The 25112-nt window shown below is 40.2% G+C and overlaps 1 protein-coding gene across 2 annotated transcripts; it reads right to left on the bottom strand.

The window, feature by feature from the left end:
• Positions 1 to 589: 589 nt before the first annotated feature.
• On the bottom strand, positions 590 to 24775 carry LOC145402087 (transcription termination factor 4, mitochondrial). 2 transcript variants are annotated; one of them, XM_080274197.1, is made up of 5 exons: positions 24257 to 24775; positions 14157 to 14322; positions 9456 to 9655; positions 3562 to 3721; positions 590 to 650 (listed from the first exon to the last, which is right to left on the bottom strand). In XM_080274197.1, the coding sequence occupies exons 1-4, from the start codon at positions 24751 to 24753 to the stop codon at positions 3580 to 3582; spliced, it is 1005 nt and encodes a 334-aa protein (XP_080130323.1). In that variant the 5' UTR covers positions 24754 to 24775; the 3' UTR covers positions 590 to 650; positions 3562 to 3579. The 2 variants fall into 2 exon arrangements, with proteins under 2 accessions (XP_080130323.1, XP_080130322.1); XM_080274196.1 differs by lacking the exon at positions 590 to 650 and having other exon boundaries at positions 3537 to 3721.
• Between the last annotated feature and the right edge of the window lie 337 nt (positions 24776 to 25112).

Genomic DNA, 25112 nt, shown 5'->3' with positions numbered 1-25112 from the left:
CATACACCCAGACCCTCATTATCTTATAGCAAGCATGTACCAGACCTTTGACCAGCAGTCTGCTCTGCAAGTCCAGAGTCAGCCAAAAATGACCCCCCCCCCCCCCAAGAAGTCTGGCTACGAGCCTGCATACCCTATCTGAAAAAGTCAATCTGATGACTGTCAAGTTAAAAAAGGGTACTACTCGTATTCTGGTTACTGCTATACCTGTACATTAAATAAGAGCCTATACTGTCAAAACATAAGACAACTTTGGCAATCTGAATGCTGACATACACACTCTCAGGGTTAAAGAAAGTTAACCCGTTCCATGCCAGAGCCTGTGTCAGCTTTTGCACCCCCAGTGCCAAGGGTGTGGGAGGCTGACTGACCCCCAGTGCTGGCCATTTTCGTTTTTTATTTTTTCATGAACAGACCTGAAAGTGGTTAAAATAAAACTAGTGATAGCAAGAGAGCTCACCTTGGCTGCTTTCTGCCTGAAACAGGTGTTTTTTGTTCAGCACGCCCAGGTTTGCATCAGATGGCACCTTCAGATACTGTCAACGGCTGATGTAAATAGTTAGTCCATTTTGGTGTGGAGTGGGTGGATGCAGAGAGTACTTGTAGTATGGAGGTGCAACCTGGTTCACGTAATGCGGCCACAGTCGGAACTATGATGATGTGAAGTTGGGGTTCTGTGCTAATTTTACGTATTTTCACATTCACTCTGTTATATATTACACTATAAACACTCGTGCTGCACACAGTCACATTAGTTACGGTAAATCACACATTTCTTACGTTATTTTTCTTACATTACTTGATTTATTTCTATTTACTCACATTTCCTTGGTGGTAGGTGGGGGTGCTCACCATCCACTTACATGATGTAGTGCTGCTTTCAGGTGACTGCCCTTTCCTTTCTTCTTTCCTTCCTTTCTCTTCTGTCTTTCCTTCAATCTTTCCCCTTCCCTCAGTCTACGGGTGACTATACACTTGAATGACGAGCCAAATGGTTTCCTGTACACCAGGAAACCATTTACTACCCTGGGTGGTAACCATATAACCAAATTTTGGAGCCTGGTGGTTAAGTGGGTAATTACAGTGCTCCAATTGGATTGAGCTGGTGAAGTTTTATATATATATCTAAGGGGTGGTTGGGGTTTAATGCTCACGCTATGCCACTCAGGGATGAGTGAGGCTGGTCACTCTCATCTTAAATTTCAGGACCAACTTGCCTAGCCCCAGGCTCCTACACTCCTCATGGGGCAACATAGGATTGGATGATGATGGATGATGACGTGTGTGTGTGTGTGTGTGTGTGTGTGTGTGTATATATATATATATATACAGTATATATATATATATATATATATATATATATATATATATATATATATATATATATATACATATATATATATATACAGTATATATATATATATACTGTTAAAGTCCATTAATCCGAATGGCAGTGGCCTGAGAATCATTCGGATTATCAGATTTTTTGGATTTTAGGATGGGATCCCTAAGACTCTTAATTTCATGTTTAAACTGAAATATTACCAAATGGATCACTTTTCATTTATTCACAATACAATATGGCACATATTAACATTTCGTATTACACAAATTTTTTTACTTAATTATGTACTACTGAAGACATGAACTGTAATTGGTAAATTAAGAGATGTTATGGGTTGTTTAACTCACCAGTAATGCATTGTGTTGAAAACAGCAGTTGTAGGCAGGTAAATCCAATTAGAAAGAGTAAGTCCACGGTTAATAATAATATGCACGTATTGTAAAATCACAAAAACTTAATATGTGCAAGTATAACTGTGAAAAATTCCTTAAACCTCCGGTACCCTATACTTCGCTTTGTTTGTCACTTTCACTCATTGTCCTCGAGCATCGGCTCAGGACTACCTGCTTCTTCTAGGGTTCCATGAGGTGCATGCGCAGATCCAAAAGTGGTTGGCTGTTTACGAGGAGTTGCCAATCCATGCATTACCTGATCCATGACAACACCGCTCAGCACTTCGGTGCATTTGGCACAAAGTTTGATTTTTAATTTTGATTTTTTGGAGTTTTTGTCTGCCTCCTTCAAAAATTCAGATTATTGGGATTTTTGGATTATCTGTGCTCGGATTAATGGACTTTTACTATAAATATATTATATAAATATATATATATATATATATACAGTAGAACCTCTCTAGTTCGGACTATACGTGGGGAAGGGTTGTCCGTATTAGCAGATTGTCCGGACCATCAGGGTAATCTCATGAGTTTTCCTGCAGGAACACCAGCCTCTAGTTTATCCAGTATTTTCACTTTACCTGCAATACTTAGTGTTATATGCTTCTTTTTAACACCTTTATTCATTGCAGAAGCTACACTTGTATTACGGGGCATGGTAAGGAGGATTAACTTTTGAAATACGGCGTAAAAATATAAATGGTCGGTGAACTAGATGATGGAATGAATGCTTGCGTGTGTTTAAACAGGCGCCCATGTTATGACCTAGCATGATCTGAGACTAAACAAGTGACGATCGCTTTCCGCACCGATACTAAAAATGACTTTAGAATTATTTTCAACATATTTTTGGAGTTTATTATTTTTAAATTTTGTCCGAATTAACAGAAATCCGGATTAACGGGGTCCGGATCAAAGAGGTTCTACTGTATATATATACAAAATATTTTAATGCCTGTACAAAGAAAGGTATCAAGCATGAAGACCTTACATTATTTCATCATCATCATCATCATCAAATAATCCTGTGGGTCCCCATGAGAAGCACAAGAGCCCAGGGCTAGGCACGTTGGTCCTGACATTTAAGATGAGAGTGACCAGCCTCACTCATCCGTAAAGTGGCATTACATAAGCAATAAACCCCAACCATCCCTTGGATGTAAACCTACACAGGCTCAATCCAGCTGGAGCGTCTTAATTACCCACTAAACCGCCAGGCCACCAAGCGTCATAGTTTGGTTATATGGTTACCACCCAGCGTAGTAAACGGTTTCCTGATGTACAGGAAAATATTTGGCCTGCCACTCAGTGCAGAGTCACCCACAGACAGAAGAGGAAAGAAAGGAGGAAAGACAGAAGAGGAAGGAATGAAGGAAGAGAGGAAAGGACTGTCACCCGAGAGCAGCACTACATGGAGTAAGTGGATGATGAGTGCCCCCACCTACATTATTTACAATTTAACAAGCCAACAACTGGATTACTACTGACCAAATAAATTTTTCAAGCATATAATACTGCACAAAGCACTTTTTTAATTATGACAATTTTACATTAAAATATCATGCATATAAATATTACTGTACGTATAATATATATTGCAATACGTTTAACAACTGAAACAAATGATATACTGTACTCAATCTTTCTGATCCACTGTTCCTCCCAGGTAACACCATGGCAGAGTGAACACAATAAATAAGCACACAACAATATTCTTGCCTTGAAAGCTTTGTATTACAGTATTATAAAAATGTTTTATATTTTGGTTATCTTTCAGGTGGAGTAAACAGCTGAAAACAAAAAGATAAATATGGTACTAACATTAACCATGGCTCAGTCTCATCTGTCATACTTCTTGAGGTAATTGGCCTTCAGGTCTTCTATTTCATCTTCAGAGTCAGCGTAGGGACTGCCATCCTCTTCCTCCTCCACAATCATATTGCAGAACACTTGGTACTCCAGCTCTGTCAGATGTGCCACTCTGCCACAGGAATACAGTGCCTTAATTTAAGTTACACTAATAACATTATGCCAATTTCCTTTTCCTGTCTCTGATTCCTATTCATACCTATAAAATAACAAGATGCTGGGGGGGGGGGGGAAGTTAACTGACAGCAAATCTGCACTGAATCAACATAACCAACAGAAGGAAAACCATAAAAATGGCCCAATATTTTGCCGTCTGGGTAATCTGACTAATTTTTTACTCTTCCCAGGAACTCCACAAAAACAGATGGCCATAAAATACAAGTCTCCATGTTGCTCTGTCCTGCAAATTTACTTTGCACTCCACAAGTTTTAAAAATTCATTTACTCCCAACCTGCTGATCCTAACTCCTTCACTATCTTTAGCTCATATTCATCTACCATTGCTTTGTCTCTCAGCTTATCTTCTATCAATCTTTCACGCTTGAGTAAGCCTCTCACTCCTTACAAACTACCTGTACAATCCTTTCAGTTTCATCTTGCATGTTACAATCTTCTGATCGGATAAATCTCAGCATCGTCCTCTCACCATCCTCACGTCAACAGCATTCCCAAGTATCTTTCTATATGCTAATGATTAATCAGAGACCTTTCAATATTGTATCCAATCTCTCTATACCACATTTATCTGTGCACTTAATTGTTTACAGTACAAATTACTAAAGCATAAGCTTCTTTCATGACACAAGTACTTAGTCTGGCATCCATTATTCTTCTCATCTGGCATTCAAACAACCCATTATATCATTTACAGAGCCAGTGTTAACTCTCCCTTTCATCTCCTGTGACAAACACTATACTGTACTTCTTGGGCACATGTCCCATCACTCCACTTAGATGATCCCTGTCCTCTTCTTCCTCACCTCTATACTTACTAGGAGTATTTGTTATGATCAGTGACATATTCTCCATCTTACGCCTTTCACTCCAATGACATCTTATAGTCTATTATTGTTAACACTAGGGAATTTTATTCAGCTCTGGAATTACTTAGAACTGGAGGAGTTTGATATAGTCTTCATTAAACCATTCACAACATGATTCTTCCCCCACTGTGAATAAATCATGTGAATAAACCAACAAACCAAATTCAAGGTCTTAAACTTGACATACATGCACCTTGAGTTGATACATTTATAATCTTTCATTCCTCTTTTACTCTTCATCATTCATCAGCAAAGCAACTTCCTCTTTCTTCTGCCCATGAGTGCTCCTACTTGACATTAAACATTTCACACCTTCCCATTCATCCAGATGCTAGAGATGGATGCAATCATGCAGAGGCACTGATTCTGTATATCTAATCTGCTCCATTGCCAAGTTTGTAAACATGCCTCATTTTCCTCCCTATCCCCAATAGGATAATGATGGGCTGTAGCAGAGAGTATAATTAGCCTACAGTCCACTATGTTCTTGTCCAACTGCATGTGGGACAACACCACCACCAACCATTCATTCTATCTATCTATCTATTGCCAGATGCCATAATCCTGTAAGGGGTGGCCATTTGACTTTAAGTTATCTGTTTTACGGGGAGGGGCACTAACCCTCCACCAACCCACTTGCTGACATGCAGGGAGCACGTATGGTCTGGTTATATGGTTACCACCCAGTATTGTAAATGGTTTCTTGGCTTACAGGAAACCATTTGGCTTGTCACTCAATTTAAAGCCACCTGAAAAGGAAAGAAAAGCAATAAGAAGTGACAGGCAAGATGGGAGAAATAGGAAATAAGGAGGGCAGGCACAGAAAAAGAATGATAAAGGCTAAGGAAGATGTAGGCAGCACTACATCAAGTGAGTGGATGATGGTCACCATCACCTACCACCATTCATTCCATGTTAATCTCATATAGCACAATCATATCATAACTTCTGAATATCAAGTGTTTGAAATCAATGGTAACTGCCTGATGAAGTTACAGCTATGCCTAAGCCTCCTGCCTCTTTCATCTACCTTCTTTGTCAAAATGATGCCTGACACTTTAAGTCTACCTCTTACATTAATGTACACTTCTGCATCTGCCTTGCAAAACACATGCTTGTTACAACTTTCTACATACCGGTTCTATGTGGTCTGGTGTGTGTGTGTGTGTGTGTGAGTGTGTGTGTATACAACATATATATATATATATATACAGTAAAAGTCCCATTATTCGGCAGCTGATTATTCGGTAGATCCGACATTTCGGCAGTTTTGAGAAATAGTCCCATTTACGAAAATCTTTGATTGTTCAGCAGATGTCCGGAATCATCTCGGCAGTCCAGGAAGTGTTATCTGTGACTTGTAGGCCTAATGTTTCATTATACTTCTGTATGTTCACTAATTTCTATATTTTTTCAGACTCGGGTATAGTATTATATTGATTACAATATTGGATAGTATCATACAGTACAGTAACCACCCCCTCCAAATTAGCGAGGGTTATGTTCCAAGCCCCCTCGCTAATTCTTGAAATTCGTTCATTCTTGACGCATTCCTGAAAGTGTCATTTACTGGTAATTGCGTAGCCCATGAACCACTGATACTAGAATGCATTACCCATAAATAATGGTGCTTGTTAAATTAGTTTCCCCATTGTTTTTAGCTGTACGGCTGTGACAGCTCTAGTATTTTTATTCCTCAGCATAATGGAGGAAGGGACTGTCCTGTTTAACTAAACCTAATCTAACCGAGTTTAACTGTACCTAATAATTTAACCATACCTAACCTAACCTAAAGTCAGAAAAATACTTAAAAATAAACTGGAGGAATATGAACTGCTAAGGTCTCTCTGATGAAGATTAAACGTACATTAAGCGCTCATTCTTTTGTTCATTTTTGTGTTTAATGTGAAAGAGAGTACTGATGCAAACAGTAATATATCCCATTAACCCCTTAATAACCTCCGGCACTGAACAACCCTTTACAGTACCGATGTCAGTGATATCAAGTCAGTGTGAGCTATAAAGAAAATTGAACAATTATGGGGAGGGAATGAAGGTCACTGGTACGTTTACACGACTCTATGCTAAGATTCCAAGCAGTCAGGCGGTCGGTTAATCTCAGATGTTTTCGCCCATTTGGTAAATGCCCCGTAACTTTATAAGTTTTTCTGTGACTCATAGCGAATCATAGCATGGGTTTGGAAAGCTAAATAACATTGCTAGGTGAGCTAGACGATTATCTTCACGTCTTTAAGAAAAACAAATTGATAGAAGAATGGAAGAAACTTACTCTACGTACTCAGAGGGATTAAATTTCTTCCATTTTCTTAAAGATGTGAAGATAATCATCTGGCACACCTAACGATGTGTTATTTAGTTTCCTAAACCCATGCTATGATTCACGGGAGAAGTTACAAAGTTACTGTGCATTTACCAAATGGGCGAAAACATCTGAGATTAACTGACCCTCTGACTGCTTGGAATCGTATCGTAGAGTCGTGTAAACATGTCAGTGACCTTCGTTCCCTTCCCATAATTGTTCACAGTTTTTTACTGTAATGGGTTGTTCAATCCCGGAGGTTATTAAGGGGTTAATGGAATACATTACTGTTTCCATCAATACTCTCCCTTTCACATGTAAACAAAAAAAACGAAGAAAAGAATGAATGCTAAATGAACGATTAACTTTCATCAGAAAGACCTTACCAATTCATATTCCTTCACTTTATTTTATGCAATTTTCAGACTATTTTATTTTGTGTTTGGAAAAAATACTGTATACAGCACTCACTCCAAATATATATGTAATAACATAAGTAGTGATGAGTTCACCAATACAAGTGACGTACTGAGCTATCTATCTATCTATCTATCTATAGCCCGACGCCCTAATCCCGCAAAGGGTGGCCGCAGACAAAACGCCTCCAAGTCACTCTGTCACCCACCATTTGACTCCCCTCCCCCCAACTCACCCCCCCCTCCCTCATATACCTCTCAACTCCATCCCTCCACCTCATCCTCGGTCTACCCCTCCCTCTCCCTCCCTCCACCTCACCTACATACACCCTCTTAGTCAGTCTTTCATTCTCCATTCTCTCCACATGTCCAAACCACCTCAGTGTATTTCTCCTAATCTTTTCAACCACATCCACATCTACCCCACAACGTTCCTTCATTCGTTGTTCGTGTACTGAGCTGGTAGGTAATATTATGTATCATTTCGGCCATCCAGGAAGTGTTATCTGACTTGTATGCCTACTGTGTCATTACACTTGTATATGTTCACTAATTTATATATATATATATTTCAGATTCAGGTACAGTACTGTATTGATTGCAGTATTGTACAGTATACTCTCTCCAAACAGCTGTAATACCATAAGTGGTGATGACAGTGTTCACCAATATATTTAAGGTACTGAGTGGGTAGGTTTTTGATTATTCGGTAAATCCAACATCTCGGCATCATCCTGGTCCCATAGATGCCGAATAATGGGACTTTTACTGTATATATATATATATATATATATATATATATCCAACCATCATCCAATCCTACATTCCCCCATGAGAAGCGTAGGAGCCCGGGGCTAGGCAGTTGGTCCCAACATTTAACATGAGTGACCAGCCTCACTCATCCCTGAGTGGCAATACATGAGCAATCAATCCCAACCACCCCTTGGATATAAACCTTCACCAGCTCAATCTAACTGGAGTGCAATAATTACCCACAAAACCACCAGGTGCCAAAATTTGGTTATATGGTTACCACCCAGCATAGTAAATGGTTTTCTGGTGCATAGGTAACCATTTGGCTTGTCACTCAGAGTAGAGTCACCCACAGGCTGAAGGAAGTGTAAAGAATGAAGGAAAGAAAGACAGAAGAGGGAGTGTAAAGTCACCCGTAGGCAGAAGGACAAGGAAAGAATGAAGGAAAGAAAGACATAAGAGAATGGAAGGAAAGAAGGATAGAGTGTGTGTATATATATATATATATATATATATATATATATATATATATATATAATTGTGGTAAGTGGGGGCACTCACAATCCACTCACTTGATGTAGTGCTGCTCTCATGTGTCTGCCCTTTCTCTCCTCCATCCTTCTTTCCTTCCATCCTCTTCTGTCTTTCCTTCATTCTTTCCTCATCCTTCTGCCTATGGGTGACTTTACACTCCCTCTTCTGTCTTTCTTTCCTTCATTCTTTCCCCTTCCTTCTGCCTTTGGGTGACTCTACACTGAGTGACAAGCCAAATGGTTTCCTGTACAACAGGAAACCATTTACTACACTAGGTGGTAACCATATAACCAAATTTTGGCACCTGGTGGTTTAGTGGGTAATTACGGAGCTCCAATCGGATTGAGCCAGTGAAGGTTTATATCCAAGGGGTGGTTGGGGTTTATTGCTCATGTAATGCCACTCACGGATGAGTGAGGCTGGTCACTCTCATCTTAAATGTCAGGACCAACTTGCCTAGCCCCGGGCTTCTACGCTCCTAACGGGGCAACGTAGGATTGGATGATGAATGAATGAATGAAAAGAGAGAAAGAGAGAGAGAGAGAGATTACCAATAATTCATGGGTGTATAGTACTGCACTGTAGATGTGGGATTATGCTTTAAACAATGGAAAAAAAAAATACTTGGGCGGAATTTTGTTTTTAATCAACAGAAACATATCCTGATCTGACTCACAATAAAACATGATCATAGTATGACCAGGTATCTCAGATGTGCATTTCAACTGTACAGTGATGAATACATGTCTTGGCAGAATAGAAATAGAAAAGCTAACTTACTTGTTTGCAAACAGTGCATCTGAGGTATCCATAATATCACTCAACTTGTGGTTGTGCCTGTGACTGTGTTTGTCCCTCAGGAGGTCTGGTGTTTTGTAGAGTCCAGCACGGTAGAGGAACTGGTGTCGGGTTTTGATGTGCAACAGTGACTTCTGTAGAGCTCGGCTTGATGCTATCTGGGGTTGTTCCAGACCCATTACCTGAAACACAATCTTCTTCAATGACAGTTCATTAGCTTTATCTGTGTAATGGTACAAAAAGCCTATAGCAGCTACGCTACTATACAGTACTCAGTGCCTTCCATGGTTGGTGATCAGCCAACAACTCTCGTGGCACAAGACTAAAAATGCACTGTCACCTCTTAGGGATGGAAATCAATCCACACAGCACCTGACTCCCACCCAAACTGGTTGCTTAAACCACTAGACTAATTGGTGTTGCTAATGTATAACTATATTTTTTCAATGTAAGTTATTAACCATGGCTGGTATTTATCAAAACTCTTAAGTCCTTATGACTACTAGTAAGTCCTTAAGAATGTTGATAAATCTGCAAGAAATCCTCAGAGCTACTTAAGAAACCTCACAAGTGTTGTGACTTTCACATCTCGGGGTCCCAGTAAGAATTGGTGGGTAGCTGTCACAAGGACCTAGGACTTTTCACAAGTGCTAGAGGAACCAAGATGACAAATCAACAACAACTTTAAATCCATCATCTTTGACATTTTTGCCCTCGCAGAGATATTATGATCAATATGAAAATGATAAACTCAGAAAAAGTATAGATTGGATCACACTACTCTCATGTATTTGGCTGATTTAGTTCGAGTGAATGACAACCATAGCGAGAGGGGTCATGCTGGAACTGCAGATAAAATGGTGACATTATCATTGAGGTACATGTAATTTGCTAGTGGGAAAATGCAGCACTGTGGTACTGATGAGAGCACTACTTCTGGAGCAACTGAGCTGCAACAAATGCAGTATGTTTCGGAGAGAAAGTGAATGAATGAGAAGTGGCGTACTACGAAGCAAGTTTCCTGAGAACTGTAAGGCTGACCTCACCGGTTCTCTATAAGTTGAACTTTCTTTCTCCGCTAATACCAATAAATGTTATGGTTACCTAATTCAAACACACTGTACTTTTCTTATCGCAAACTACAGTATTTGAAATTCGTAATTAATCCTGCAGAGAAAAAAATCTACTGAAATTCACAGTTTGCCATAGTTTGTCCCTGACACAAATATACAGGTATACGCCAGCTGAACAATGCAATTGGTTAAGTAAAAACCCATTGTTAAGTGGCGTATTGTATCTCAAGGTAGATTTAACATGTAAAGTATAGAGATGTGTTTTTGAGCCTTAGGTTCTCCCCCAGCCAAGTCCTAAAGCCACTCAAATGAGTCCAAAAACAAGTGTAAAGCCAATCTAAATGGCCTAACAGCTGTAAATGAAGCTAACATAAGCCTAACACCTGTAAATAACTCACTAAAACCAACAAATAAAATCTGAAAATCATCAAATATAAGTCTAGAATGAATCAAGTAAACCATACCCCAAAATGACAATGTTCACCCCATCTGTGGCTAAAACACATTACTCTAAGTCTAAAAAGTGTATAAATCAACCTAAACACACAATTTTGGTCTAAAATATCATCAAACTTGGTTTTTAAAAAATATGAAAACCCATCGTTAAACTGGGGTTTGGCCATCATTGGGCAGGGTATGGTGGTATTTCTACACCCATCATTAAGCTGAGGTATCGCATCTAGGGGTATTGTATATCAAGGTATACCTGTACCGCCCAACTGTTGCAAATCTGCCTTTTAAAAATGCTCCAAAAGTTGCAACTAGCAACTCTTAAAATTTTTATATCTGAAAGTAAGTACTGTACAGATAACTGAGGAAATACTGATATTTTGGCTAAGATATGCGTATCAATGTACAGGTATATTTGTATTTCTAAATCAATACCTCTGCAAAATAGCAGTCAAACAAGGGAAATTGGCAATATATAGACTAAAATGTTTGCTAACTGTAAACCATTTTCAAACTCACAACTCCTAGGAGTGCTCCTATTCACTGTTGTAAGAATCTCTCAGAATGTTGATGAATACCGTAACTCTTCGGAACATTTTACAACTGTGATTTGGGAAGATGTGAATGGTTCCCTGTGAAAAATCACAGAAACTATGAAAAATATGGGTCCAGATGCAATACCGTACATGATGAAAGGTATCTCATAAACAATGTACTGTATAAGTAGTATGCAGTACCACATCTATGCAATATTTCACCTGTATATGTTACATTTCTGGAAACCGACTGAATACTGATCATACACCATATGCAGGGATCATAGTGACTGTACATGAGAAACTGACGGTTATACTGTATACTGAAAAATTATGCTCCTTAGGAGTTTACAACTTGCTCAGAGACATGCTGGCCATCCCTTACGAAATTAAGGCGTCTGGCAATTGATTGATGTATATAAATAAAGTAAAATGGTGCTAAAATGTTATGATTGTATAAAAGAACGATCGTATAATGGTCCTGAATTTTTTGAGAGATAATAATAATTCACTAACAATAACATTATAGTTAACCATTATCAATTTTATATCTGCAGCAAGATACGTTCTGGTAAACGTGCCTAGTTTTCAGAACTGAATGTGATTTCAAATAAGCCTTTTCCATTGTTTTTACCTACAACACTGGGGAATGGTATGAATGATTAAGAAAATTTGGCAATCCTGTCACTTCTTTATCACAACCTTAAACCAATTTTTCACTTTTTTACTAGCATGAGTGGCATCCATAAGCAGCACTAATAACACATAAAACTAGAAGGTATCAACATTACTGTATCTGAGTCCTGTGAAATGGGAACTCCTTCAAAATTCTTGAAAGTAACCTTAAGTAAAAACATATGCTTTCAAGTCAATCTTGCAAGCACGTATGCAACAGACTCAGTTCATCACCTACAAGGTAAAAAATTGGATGCAACCCTTGTCATGGTACTGAAGAGAGACCTCCTGCAGAGGTACCAATGTAACTGGGAAGCAGAGCTGTCCAATTGTACTAATGTCCCTTAACTCCCACCCCATTCCTCAAAAGAAGGATGGTGGACTGCAGAAAGGCAGCTTCAGATTGCATTTCAAGTTAACACTGTGATATGCCTGTGGCCATGACAACAATAACAACAACCCCAACCACAAGCATCACACACGGTACATCATCTATTACTCTCCTTTATCAGTTCTTTTCTTCCTCATCATCTACAAGCCAATCCACACGTGTTCCCTGCGTGTCAACTCGTGGGTTGGCAGAGGGTTAGTGTCCCTCCCCGTAAAACAACTAACTCAAAGTCAAACAGCCACCCTTTACAGGATTATGGCATCTGGCAATAGATAGATAGACTGACTTCACATGAGTATGTAAACATTATAATTACACTGTCTACACTGTAGCTATAGAAAATAAAACAGATTTACCATATCTATCCTATTCTTGTGTATGAGGTGCTATCCGTACGTTTCTGAAATTTGAAAGCAGGGCGGAAACCACTTGTCGTACAATGTATGGATGCTAGGAGGTAGTACACGCACCCTTTGTTTGTAAGCGTTTCAAGTGGTGTTGTGCAGGGTGGATGCATTCCCTGCATGTGTGTGCTTTTTTATTGTTGTGTTTGGGTTAGTTTGCAAATTATGGAGAATGTGAAAGAGCAACATGTGTGCATCAAGTTTTGTGTGAAACTCAGGAAGAAAGCAGAAACTTTCATCATCAATAATTACACCTGAGAGGAAGTTAGGGTCATTTCTGGACATTTCCTTGAGCTCTGTGGACCTCCACATGATGCTGCTTTTGCTCATCAATCAGGGGCACCATGACAAACTTGATGGAGATTCATCTCATGTCAAGGTTGCCAGACAAAATGCACTGGCAAGTTCCATACAACAGGCTAATAATGTCACAAACACCCTGGACTGTCCTCCTGCGATTCGAGGATGGTTGCACGAACTTTGGCCACATTGTCAGGAGCTGAACAGGTGGAAGGGAGAACAAAATGTGCATCGTCATCTGCTGACATTCATCCATTTTTAATACGCTTAAACCAGTTGCAGGTTTGTGTAACCTTCAAAGCACTGTCACCATATAGTTGTTTAAACATTGAGTTTCTGCTGCATTCTTCCTGAGTTTCACATAAAACTTGATGCACACGTTACTCTTTCGCACCCTCCATTTTTGAGATCGCAAAATTCACAAACTAACCCAAACACAACAATACAAAAATACACACACGCAGAGAATGCATCCACCCTGCACAACGCCACTAGACACACTAACAAACAAAGGGTGCATGCACTGCTGCCTACCATCACATCATATGACAGGCAGTTTCTGCCTTGCTTTCAAATTTTGGGAACTTTTGGGTACCACCTTGTATGTCTTAGAATTGCTAAAGTATTATATCCTATTATTGTGACTGACCAAAAACTTGTTTACAAACTCATCAATAACATTTTCTGTTCTTGCTTGTTCAGTTCCCAGTACAATGAAATCACTCATTCGTGGGCTGACTGCAGGGGCGTCAGCGATTTGTGCGGGGTATACGACCCCCCAGGAGCTACACTACTGACAGCAGATAGGATCAAGAAATACAGTAACAAGAAAGCAATAACCAAAGAGCCCTCACCTTATGGATATACATGATCTTGTCTATAACAGTGGTCCATTTGTCAGTGAGCACACTGGGATTATTGCGGATCAGCATAGACAGCTCTGAGGGTGGGAATATGGATCCCAGGTTCTTTATACGTTGACTGATTAGCTTTGGCGGGTGAAACAGCAGGACTGGATACCTAATGGAGAATTGGTTCACTGTCATCATTATTACTAGTACTGACATCACTGTCATCTTCATGCTCAAATATCGCAAGTTGTTGTGATCATGTCTATCATCATCATCATCATGACCATCACCTAATAGCCCAAGTTTAAATGAGGTGGAGAAGTACAAAATCTTCTCTCTTTCCTATGCCACATAAGGTACAGTCACATCTACCTCTATCCAATGCTGAAGGGAAGTTGCAGTTAAGTTTCACACCAAATCAAGATCTGGTATCAAGTGATTGGGTGGTAATTCAAAGCTAAGCTAGACTACATGATGAACAACATGAGATGACAGCTATTCTTGATGTCTAACAAAGTTTTGAGTCACCAACAAAAGGTCTGTATTCAGTAGGAAACATGGGCTACAACTTTCTGTCAATTTGGGATGGGATAAGGGGATGAGCAGGAACTACTGTATAGGTCATGACCTTACAAGTCTGCTTCCAACACAAAATGCTGAGTGATGGGTTTGTCAATCCCACACCACTTCGTCCATACTATTTCAATAGTTGGAAGAATATTATCAACAACAACTTCAGAGTGAGCACTCCCATCCCACCTCTTACAATATGTGGGTGGCAATCTTTTATCAAACCTCAGGAAATTAGTCAACAGAAATAAAATTTACAAAGAACTAAAGAGGTCAGGATAATGACCATCACTGCCACTGAAAATATGACAGTGATGCTGGGGAAGACTCATGAACAATAATGATGGAAGTCCTTAAGTAGTGGGTGGAAATGGTGATATCATATCCCCAGGAAATTAGTCAACAGAAATAAAATTTAAAGAAAACTACATTAAGGTGGGAAAAGAGGTCCAGATAATGACCATCACTGTCACTGAAAGCACAACAATGATGCTGGTGAAGAATGATGAATCACGAACAATTAGGATAGTCGTTTTTAAGTTGTGGGTGGGGATGGCGACAGAGGACTGGAGGTGTGTTTATTATGGTCAAACTGGACTGGGTATCTAGCTGTAATCAGATGCTTAGAATAACCATTCATCATTCTAAATATATAAAATAATTACTTTACATACAAATTACAGTAATGTACATTATGATGAAAGGGAGTACACAGGATCTTTCCTGTATATTTTGGCCTTAGGAAAGAGTATTCTAAAGGTACATATGAAAGCTAAAAACAGCAATAAATAATAATAATAATAATAATAATAATTGTGGTAGGTGGAGGCACTCACCATCCACTCACTTGATGTAGTGCTGCTCTCGGGTGTCCTGTCCTCTCCTCCATGCTTCTTTCCTTCCATCTTCTTCTATCTTTCTTTCCTTCATTCTTTCCTCATCTTTCTGCCTACGGGTGACTTTACACTCCTTATTCTGTCTTTCATTCCTTCATTCTTTCCTCTTCCTTCTGCCTATGGGTGACTCTACACCGAGTGACAAGCCAAATGGTTTCCTGTACACCAGGAAACCATTTACTATGCTGGGTGGTAACCATATAACCAAATTTTGGCGCCTGGTGGTGTAGTGGGTAATTATTGTGTTTTAATCGGATTGAGCCGGTGAAGGTTTATATCCAAGGGATGGTTGGGGTTTATTGCTCACGTAATGCCACTCAGGGATGAGTGAGGTTGGTCACTCTCATCTTAAATGTCAGGACCAACTGCCTAACCCTGGGCTCCTACGCTCGTCATGGGGCAACGTTGGATTGGATGATGGATGGATGGATAATAATAATAATAATAATATTATTATTATTATTATTATTATTATTATTAACAGTATTAATAATAATAATAATAATAATAATATTATTATTATTATTATTATTAACAGTAATAATAATAATAATAATAATAATAATAATAATAGTAATAATAATAATAATATAATGATAATAATAATAAAAATAATAATGAAGACAAAGAACAAAATGAAGCAATACCAGTATATATAAAGCTACCATACTTTTTGCATGTCAGCAATGACATGAATGAACAAACTAAATGTGGACTATAACTGCACCACACTGCCTACTTGGGAGGAATGAGAGAGAGAGAGAGAGAGAGAGAGAGAGAGAGAGAACTCATCATAATTACCACTTTTCATTTTCCTGGGAGCCACGTAAGAAGGCTATAGCATAACCGTCTCCAAGTTATTCTGTCATTACATTACTCTTCCATGTGCTGTCACTGCTTTTACTCTTCCTTGCCTAGGACTTTTGAAGCCTGTTAACTCTCTTCTTCCATATCACATAGCCTTTTTTTTTTTTTTTTCAATTATCTTCAACCTCACTTTCAAACTCTTACTGGCATTCATAGCCTCCAGCATATTTTAAATATGCCCCTACTGTCTCAAAATAATTTCTTCTTATTCATTCCATTCCACCACACTTCATATAATGCCCACTTCCATACCAACACATTCATACAAAGCTCAGGTACCTAGCTACATCACAAATCCAGTTTAACCCCTTCAATCCAATGACATTTTACTGATTCATTCTTGTCATTTCCAGGAAACATTATAAACTTTATGGGAGATTCCAGGCTGTGAAGGGCTTAATGAAGGCTATGTCTAATCCCTAAAGTTTGAAAGTCACACACACACACACACACACACACACACACACACACACACACACACACACACACACTTACTTGGGAGACAGCAGGCATAAAAAGAAATGAGTGATCAGATTGAAGAGGTTGTCTGATACTGTCCTCAAACAGACCATTTCAACAGCCCATACTGGTACCTTTGAAAGTTCACTGATCTTCACTGCCAGAGATTAACTTTCATATGAGATTGTTAAGCATTTTAAACCATTCGCTCTAATGACGTATGGGCAGGTCCCATTAGCTATACGAGTTGGATATGTTAAAGGAGACTGCTCAGACAACGAATGCTCACGTACCACAGTGAAAAATAGGATAGCAAATGCTTGTTTGACGGAGTACATAACTAATGAGAAAAATAAGATTACGTTAACTGACCCCCATGGCAACAGTGAATTTTTGTGCTCACAATGATTTTGGATCTAAATTGCACATTCTCACATCGTCAGTTTCTCATGTCGTGGATGCTTGTATAATAAGACCCACTTGTACCAGTATTTCTCATTTTATTCTTGCATCCACCATCCACTCACTCATTGTAGTGTCACCATCAAGTAACTCAACACTTTGCTACAATCTAAATGATTTAATATACGGGTATCTCAGGAAACATTTAACATACTGTATTAGGTTGGGTAGCTATACAACCAACATATACAGTGAAAAATAAAAATAAAAGTAAATCCCCCTACCTAGAACCAATGGACCATATAGCTCTGCAGGGCAAGGAGATATCCATGGAGAGGCTGCTACCTCTCTCACCAGAAATAGGCTACCCTGATGCAGGCTTGAACTGCCAACCCTATGGTCATGAAGTACAAGCGCTACCACTGAGCTATTATGCGGTCTAGTTGGTTAAAGTGCTTCAGCCAGATATGGCCCACACAGGTCTAAATCCTAGGGGTGGTTAGGATTACCATATGTGTTTTTATAATGCCACTCAAAGGCAAGTAATCAGTCACCCTTACCATAAATTTCTGGACTAGCCTTGGACCCTTACAGTCCACAAATATGATATTTTGAGGGGAAAATTATGCACTGCGCTTCTATAAATAAAAATAATAATTATCTGAATATAGTTTTGGTTATGTGGTGGATGCAGTTTTAATGGTTTGAATGTGTGACTCTGTGGTCCTTTTCACTGGGCATGTTGCCTGAAAGTTTACTGGTATTTCTGTGCTTTCTTTTCCTTAGTTTCCGCATCCTACCTCACCCCACCTGTTCATCATCATCATCATCCGGACCTCCTTTCCCACCCTAGGGCAGGGTGAGGAGTAGTAATGTCCAGACAGCCCAAGTCTGCCCAATCCAATGGGCCACGTTTCCATTCACTCATCATTCAAGTCCCTGGAATCCTGGCTCTATCTGATACACCAAAAAATTTCACTACATTCTGTAGGTTCACATAAATGTATCTGACAGAGTCAAACCAAATGCTGTCACATTAAAAAGGGGTGCCAAATCCCTGATCATGCACTTCTCACAACATTCATCCACCCAGCTCGATCTCTTGTCAGTCCCCTAGCCTCACCGACTTCCATACCTCTCTTCCTCACACACTCATCCACCACATCTTTTCACCTTCTCCTTGGTTTACCTTGCCTCCTGCCTCCTTCAAATTTGGCCAGATATACCTTTTTCACCATTCTGTTGTTATCCATCCTCTCTACATGACCATACCATCACTGTATACTCTTCAATTCTGGTGTCCAAAGACTTCTTCACTCAGCATTTTTCACGAATCACATTATTCCATGTCCTATCCACTTCCTGTACACCACATACATTTCTCAGCTTTCCCATTTCCACTGCTCTCACTCTAGACTTTTTATTTTCATGCCACACCATAGTCTCACACTCACATGTTAAAGTTGGCAATAACACTCCTTCATGTAAGCCTTGCGCAGGTGCAACACTCAAACCTCTGTTTTTTATCAAGGCCTTCATAACACCTGCTTCTTTTCTTCCTTGTGTCACTCTACTATCCACTTCTTTTGCACATTTTCCTCTCCTTTCTATCACTTAACCAAGGTATTAGAAATCTCTCACCAATTCCAGCCTCTCTCCATTCACTGCACATCATACTAGGAATCACCTTCTCTCTCGATTACCATCACTTTACTCTTTTCTACATTTACTCTCAAGGTGCGACACTCACAGGCATCTGCAACACTCTGCACTAGTCTACCAAGTTTTTGTCTGGTATTTGCAAGTAGTGCTGCATCATTAGCATACAACAAATTTGAGATATTCCATCCACCACCAATCGTTACCAACGCCATCCCTCTCTCCATCACTTGTGTTTTTACTTCTCTCATCTCTCCATCCATATATATGTTGAACAACCATGGGGACATCACACAACCTTGCCATAAGCCCACAGTGATTGTGAACCATTCACTTGGATGTCCATTTACCCTTACACGTCTCACTACCATCATAAAAACTATTGATGGCACCTAGCAGCTTACCAACTACATCGTACATGCACAAAACCTTCCACAGTCCTTCTTTGTCTACTTTGTCGTATATTTTGCCTGATCCATAAATGCCATAAACACTTTATGGTCCTTCTCAGAAGCCTTCTCCACTATCTGTCTCACTGCAGATTTTTGATCCACACATCTTCTGCCACTCCTAAAGTCATCCTGTTCATCACTCACGAGGCTTCTGATATCTCTCTTACTTTCCCTATAATACCAGTACTTCTTCCATATACCTTCCCTACAACACTCAATAAACTTATGCCATGATAATTCTTGCACTCACTTCACTCACCTTTATTTTTGTACAGGGGTACAAATCACAGCCTTTTTCCACTCTGCTGGCAAAGTTTCACTCATCTTTGCCTTCTTACATATCGCAACAAGCACTTAATTCTGATCTCTCCACTACACTTAATCATCTCTCCATACACCTCGTCAACTCCAGCTGCTTTCACATTTTTCAGCTGCTTCACAGCATTCTTCACCTGTGCGAGTGTCACATTTCCTGGCACTGCATCCCTTCTCTGCACACCTGCAAAACCATCCAGAACCAAGTTTACAGCCACTCTGCTCTCTCTATTCCTATCCATCAGGCTTTCAAAATATTCTTTCCATCTGGTCCTTACTTCATCCCCAAAGGTTAATAATCTACCACTTACATCCTTCATCCATCATCCAATCCTGCGTTGCCCCATGAGGGGTGTAGGAGCCTGGGGCTAGGCAAGTTGGTCCTGACATTTAAGACGAAAGTGATCAACTTCACTCATCCCTGAGTGGCATTACGTGAGCAATAAACCCCAACCATCTCTTGGATATAAACCTTCACTGGCTCAATCCGAATGGAATGCCATAATTACCCACTAAACCACCAGGTGCCAAAATTTGGTTATATGGTCACCACCCAGCACAGTAAAGGTTTCCTGGTGTACAGGAAACCATTTAGCTTGTCACCCAGTGTAGAGTCATCCATGGGCAGAAGGAAGAGGACAGAATGAAGGAAAGAAAGACAGAAGAGGGAGCTTAAAGTCACCTGGAGGCAGAAGGATGAGGAAAGAATGAAGGAATGAAAAACAAAAGAGGATGAAAGAAAAGAAGGATGGACATTTAAACATTTCTTTCTGCTGTCACTTCTACATTTCCGCACCTCTTTCCAGAATAACTTCCTATTTTCAGAGTAATTTGCATTAATTTTTCTTCCTAGATCATCATTTACCTCCTTCTTTTTCCTCTTCACTAGTCCTTTTACGTGCTTACTGCTCTCAGTATGTTCAGTTCTTATTTCAAATGAACCCCTGTTCTGTACCCACTCTAGCCACTTCTTCCTCTTTTCCCCCACTGCTCTCTTAACCTCTTCATCCCACCATGCCATACCTTTCTTCTTTGTTGTTACTCTTGCCACACCACACCACACACTGCTTTAGCATTCCTAAGCAATCCCTGTATGCATTCCACAGGCTGTCCAGATCCATTTCATTCCAATTCAATGATTCAACTCCTCCCCTACTTTGGTCCTGTATTCATCTGCCATTTCTTTGATCCTCAGCTTCTCGACTTTCAGTCCTTCTCCCTGACTGCTCCTCTCTCTCCTGGTCCACCTCACTCCTCTCAGCTTGATCTTGCATACCAAAATCATATGATCTCATCTGATCTGACAGACCTCCACATCATCCTCCCACGGCCTTCGTATCAGCAACGATTCCCAGCATCAACCTCTCTACAAGCATGTAATCAATCAGGCTCCTTTCAACACGATCCTCGTTCCTTTTATCTATCTATCTATCTATTGCCAGACGCCTCAATCCCGTTTGGGGTGGCCACAAACAAATCGCCTCCAAGTCGCCCTGTCCCCCGCCATTTCACTGCCCTGCTCCCAACTCACACCCCCCTCTCTCATATACCTCTCCACCCCATCCCTCCATCTCATCCTCGGTCTCCCCCTCCCTCTTCCACCCTCCACCTCACTCACATACACTCTCTTCGTCAATCTTTCACCCTCCATCCTCTCCACATGGCCAAACCACCTCAGTGTGTTCCTCACAACGCTTCCTATCACATCCACATCCACACCACAACGCTCCTTTATATCCTCATTCGTCAGCCTGTCTCTCCACGTGACTCCACAGGCTCCTCTTAAATAACTCATTTCCACTGCTCTCACTCTTGACTTGTGTCCTTCCAACAATGTCCAAGCTTCACTTCCGTACGTTAGAGTTGGTATCACAATACTGTCATGTAGTAACTTTTTTACTTCCATGCTCACTTCCCTGTTTCTTATCACTGCTTTTAAGGAACCAGCAACCTTTCTTCCCTGCTGTACCCTTTCAAGCACTTCACCCTCCAAACCTCCATCCTTACTCATCACACTACCCAAATACTTAAACGTACTCACATTTTCCAATTCCTCACCATCCAACCTCGCTGTACATTCACTGACTTCACCTCTCTCAAAGACCATCACTTTACTCTTCCCTACATTCACCTTTAGGTTCCGTTTCTTACACACTCTCTCAAACTCATCCACCAAGCCTTGCAGCTCCCCTTCGTCTTCACTCAACAACACAGTATCATCTGCAAACAACAGTACAGGGAGTTTCCAAACACTATCCTCTCTCACCAGGGCCACTCCAACATCCACTACCCTACCTTGTACCTCTTTTATTACCCCATCCATGTACAGATTGAACAACCATGGAGACATGACACATCCCTGTTTCAAACCAACTTTCACAGAGAAAAATTCACTTAGTTCACCATCCACACTCACTGCAGCCTTCGCACCATCGTACATACTCTTCACAGCATTCAACAACTTCCCATCTACTCCATATATTCTTAACACTTTCCACAATCCTTGTCTATCCACCCTGTCATATGCTTTCTCCAAATCCATGAAAGCCGCATACAACTTCTTTCCCTTCTCTAGAAACTTTTCCACTAAAGATCTAAGAATGAATATCTGATCTACACAACCTCTTCCCTTCCTAAAGCCTCCCTGTTCTTCTCCAACTAATTTCTCTGTTCTTTCTCTAACTCTGTCTATAAGTAACCTACCATACACTTTTCCTATTATACTAAGAAGACAAATGCCCCTATGATTACCACACACTTCTTTTTCCCCTTTCCCTTTCTACAAGGGAATAATTATACCTGACTTCCAATCCTCCGGGACTCTACCTTCCTCCCAGGCCAATCTGCACATCTTCCACATCCATTCTACTACTATCTCTCCCCCATGCTTCAGCATTTCACCACACACTCCATCAATTCCTGGGGCTTTCCCCGATTTAACTTTCTTCATTGCTTCCACAACTTCCATCCTACTGATTTCTTCCTGTCTTCTCACCTCCCTCCTTCTCCCAGCCATTCCCCAGCCACTTATACTCGCATTACTTCCATCCTCCACGTTCAACAATTCCTTAAAGTGTTCCTTTTATACCATGTATATTTATGTGCATCTTTGTATTTGAAATATGAGTTACATATGCACCACCTCCTTTCCTGACACATATCCTTCAGTTGCTTCCCATTATCATTTTCTCCTGGTACTCCATTACAACCCATTATGCCATCCTCAGAACCAGTGCCCATTCTTCCATTCGTATTGCCCATTATGATCACTTTATAGCTCCTGGGCATTTCTCCCATTGCTTCATCCAGCTCCTCCCAAAATGTGTTTTCCTGTCTTACTCCTGTCATATGGTGCATATGCCACAATCACTGCCACTTTCAACCTCTCAAACTTGAACCTGACATACATCTCAAGTTGACAAATCTGCAATTTCTCCTTCCACTCTGCCACACCTCATTCATCAACAAAGCAACTCCTCTCTTGCATCTTCCTCACCCATTCATGCCTGATTTTACACATTTCACACTCTCCCACTCCTACACTTCACACCCCTTCATCATTGTTACAAGCAATGCCTTCACAGCATAGCTTGCACTCTTGAACACATTCACCACTTCCACCCTCTGGGCAGGTATTGGGCCCTCCGAAACGTCTGCCATGATTAAGTGATTTTGGATAGGGGAATCTTGGGGACACTTAACCCAGCTAAAAACCATGAGTATTGGTTACCACCCAGCATAGTAAATGGTTTCCTGGGTAAAGGAAACCATTTGGCATGTCACTCAATGTAGAGACCATAAGGCATCCCTACACTGAGTGAGTGGATGATGGCCACCCCCATCATTTTACATGGGAATTTGGGTTGGAGAAGTAATGATCAAATTTAATTACTTGCACTTCATAAAACACTGGTACGGTACATGCTTTGGATTATGAAGTTAAAAACTTACCAAGAAAACTTCAATTGAAGCTGCACACCTTGGGTTAGCCAGAATAAAATTCAAAATCCTTCTTTGGGATGAAGAGGTTGATACAGTGACAGATTAGCTACTATGGAAAATCCTCAGTGCTCTGTTCCCAACAGAAAGAACAAGATTGAAGAAGAATATTAATCACTAAAAATTCAAATAACTGTCCCTACTCATTCTGTACAAGGGTCATTATTCATAAATTGGTCCATCCACCCATCCATCATCCAATCCTACGTTGCCCCGTGGGGAATGTAGGAGCCCGGGGCTAAGCAAGTTGGTCCTGAGATTTATGATAAGAGTGACCAGCCTCACTCATCCCTGAGTGGCATTACATAAGCATTAAACCCCAACCACCCCTTGGATATTCTGTGAAAATGAAATTTAACTGTGGTTCCAAATCATGCTTATGCTATAAATATAGGTTTAGACAATACCTGTATTATGACTTCATAATACTGTACTCATATGCATATCCTACTGTAAGAACAAGAGCAACGTTCCCCACACTGACCTGGTGGCTAGTGTAAGGAGGTTCAACTTTCCCACTTTGAGTTCTCTCAGTTTTGCTATGGTTTGCCTCAGCTCCTGGGGTTGCACCTTCAGCAGGATGGGGCACAGTGCAATGCTCTGCAGAATCTTGACACTGTCCACTCCTGCCTCCACCATAACACCTGATGTGTCCTGCCATTTGGATATTGGGTGAGATAGCAGGTCTGGCATCTCACTTAGTTGGCTTTCTATTGTTTGATACTTTATGCCTAAGTCCAACAACAGCTGGTACAATGCCAATGTGTGCTGTCTCGAGTATCTGGTCACTCCTTTATTCTCTAGGGTATTTAGTAATTCTGTAGTTCTCTCTTCACTACTTATTATTTGCTCACCACCGTCTTTGGATCTACCTTCAATACAGTAAGTTCTTTTTGTTACTGGTGATGTGTTCAGATGACATATAATGAGAGGGTGGATGTTCCCCTGTCCATAACATAACGTAGCATCTTTGGTTCGCATCAACACTGTCCTCCATACTCTTGAAGCCATCATCTGTCAAGAAATTCTAGTATCAGTATACTGCAGTACCAGTACTTGCAAAGAATATGGTTTGATCGTACTATTAGCATTAAAATGTGACATAAACAAAGCACAAATAACTGAGCTACAATTCATAATATCTGCTGCTACATTGAAAACTTACATACCGGAACCTGTACTATGTACCTGTGCTACAGTACCAAACCCAACATATTCACTGCACTCTTCGACAGTGTAAGAAAAAGTCTTACTTTCATCTGTATTATTATAATATTCATCAGATTTATCATGCCTTATCTTTACAGAAAGATAACAGAAAAATCAGTGAAGTCTTTGCA

This window comes from Coenobita brevimanus, chromosome 57 (genome assembly GCF_032717465.1).
Source record: "Coenobita brevimanus isolate Jiangsu-jjx chromosome 57, ASM3271746v2, whole genome shotgun sequence".
NCBI lineage: Eukaryota > Metazoa > Arthropoda > Malacostraca > Decapoda > Coenobitidae > Coenobita > Coenobita brevimanus.
This window is presented reverse-complemented; position numbering and strand designations above follow the sequence as displayed.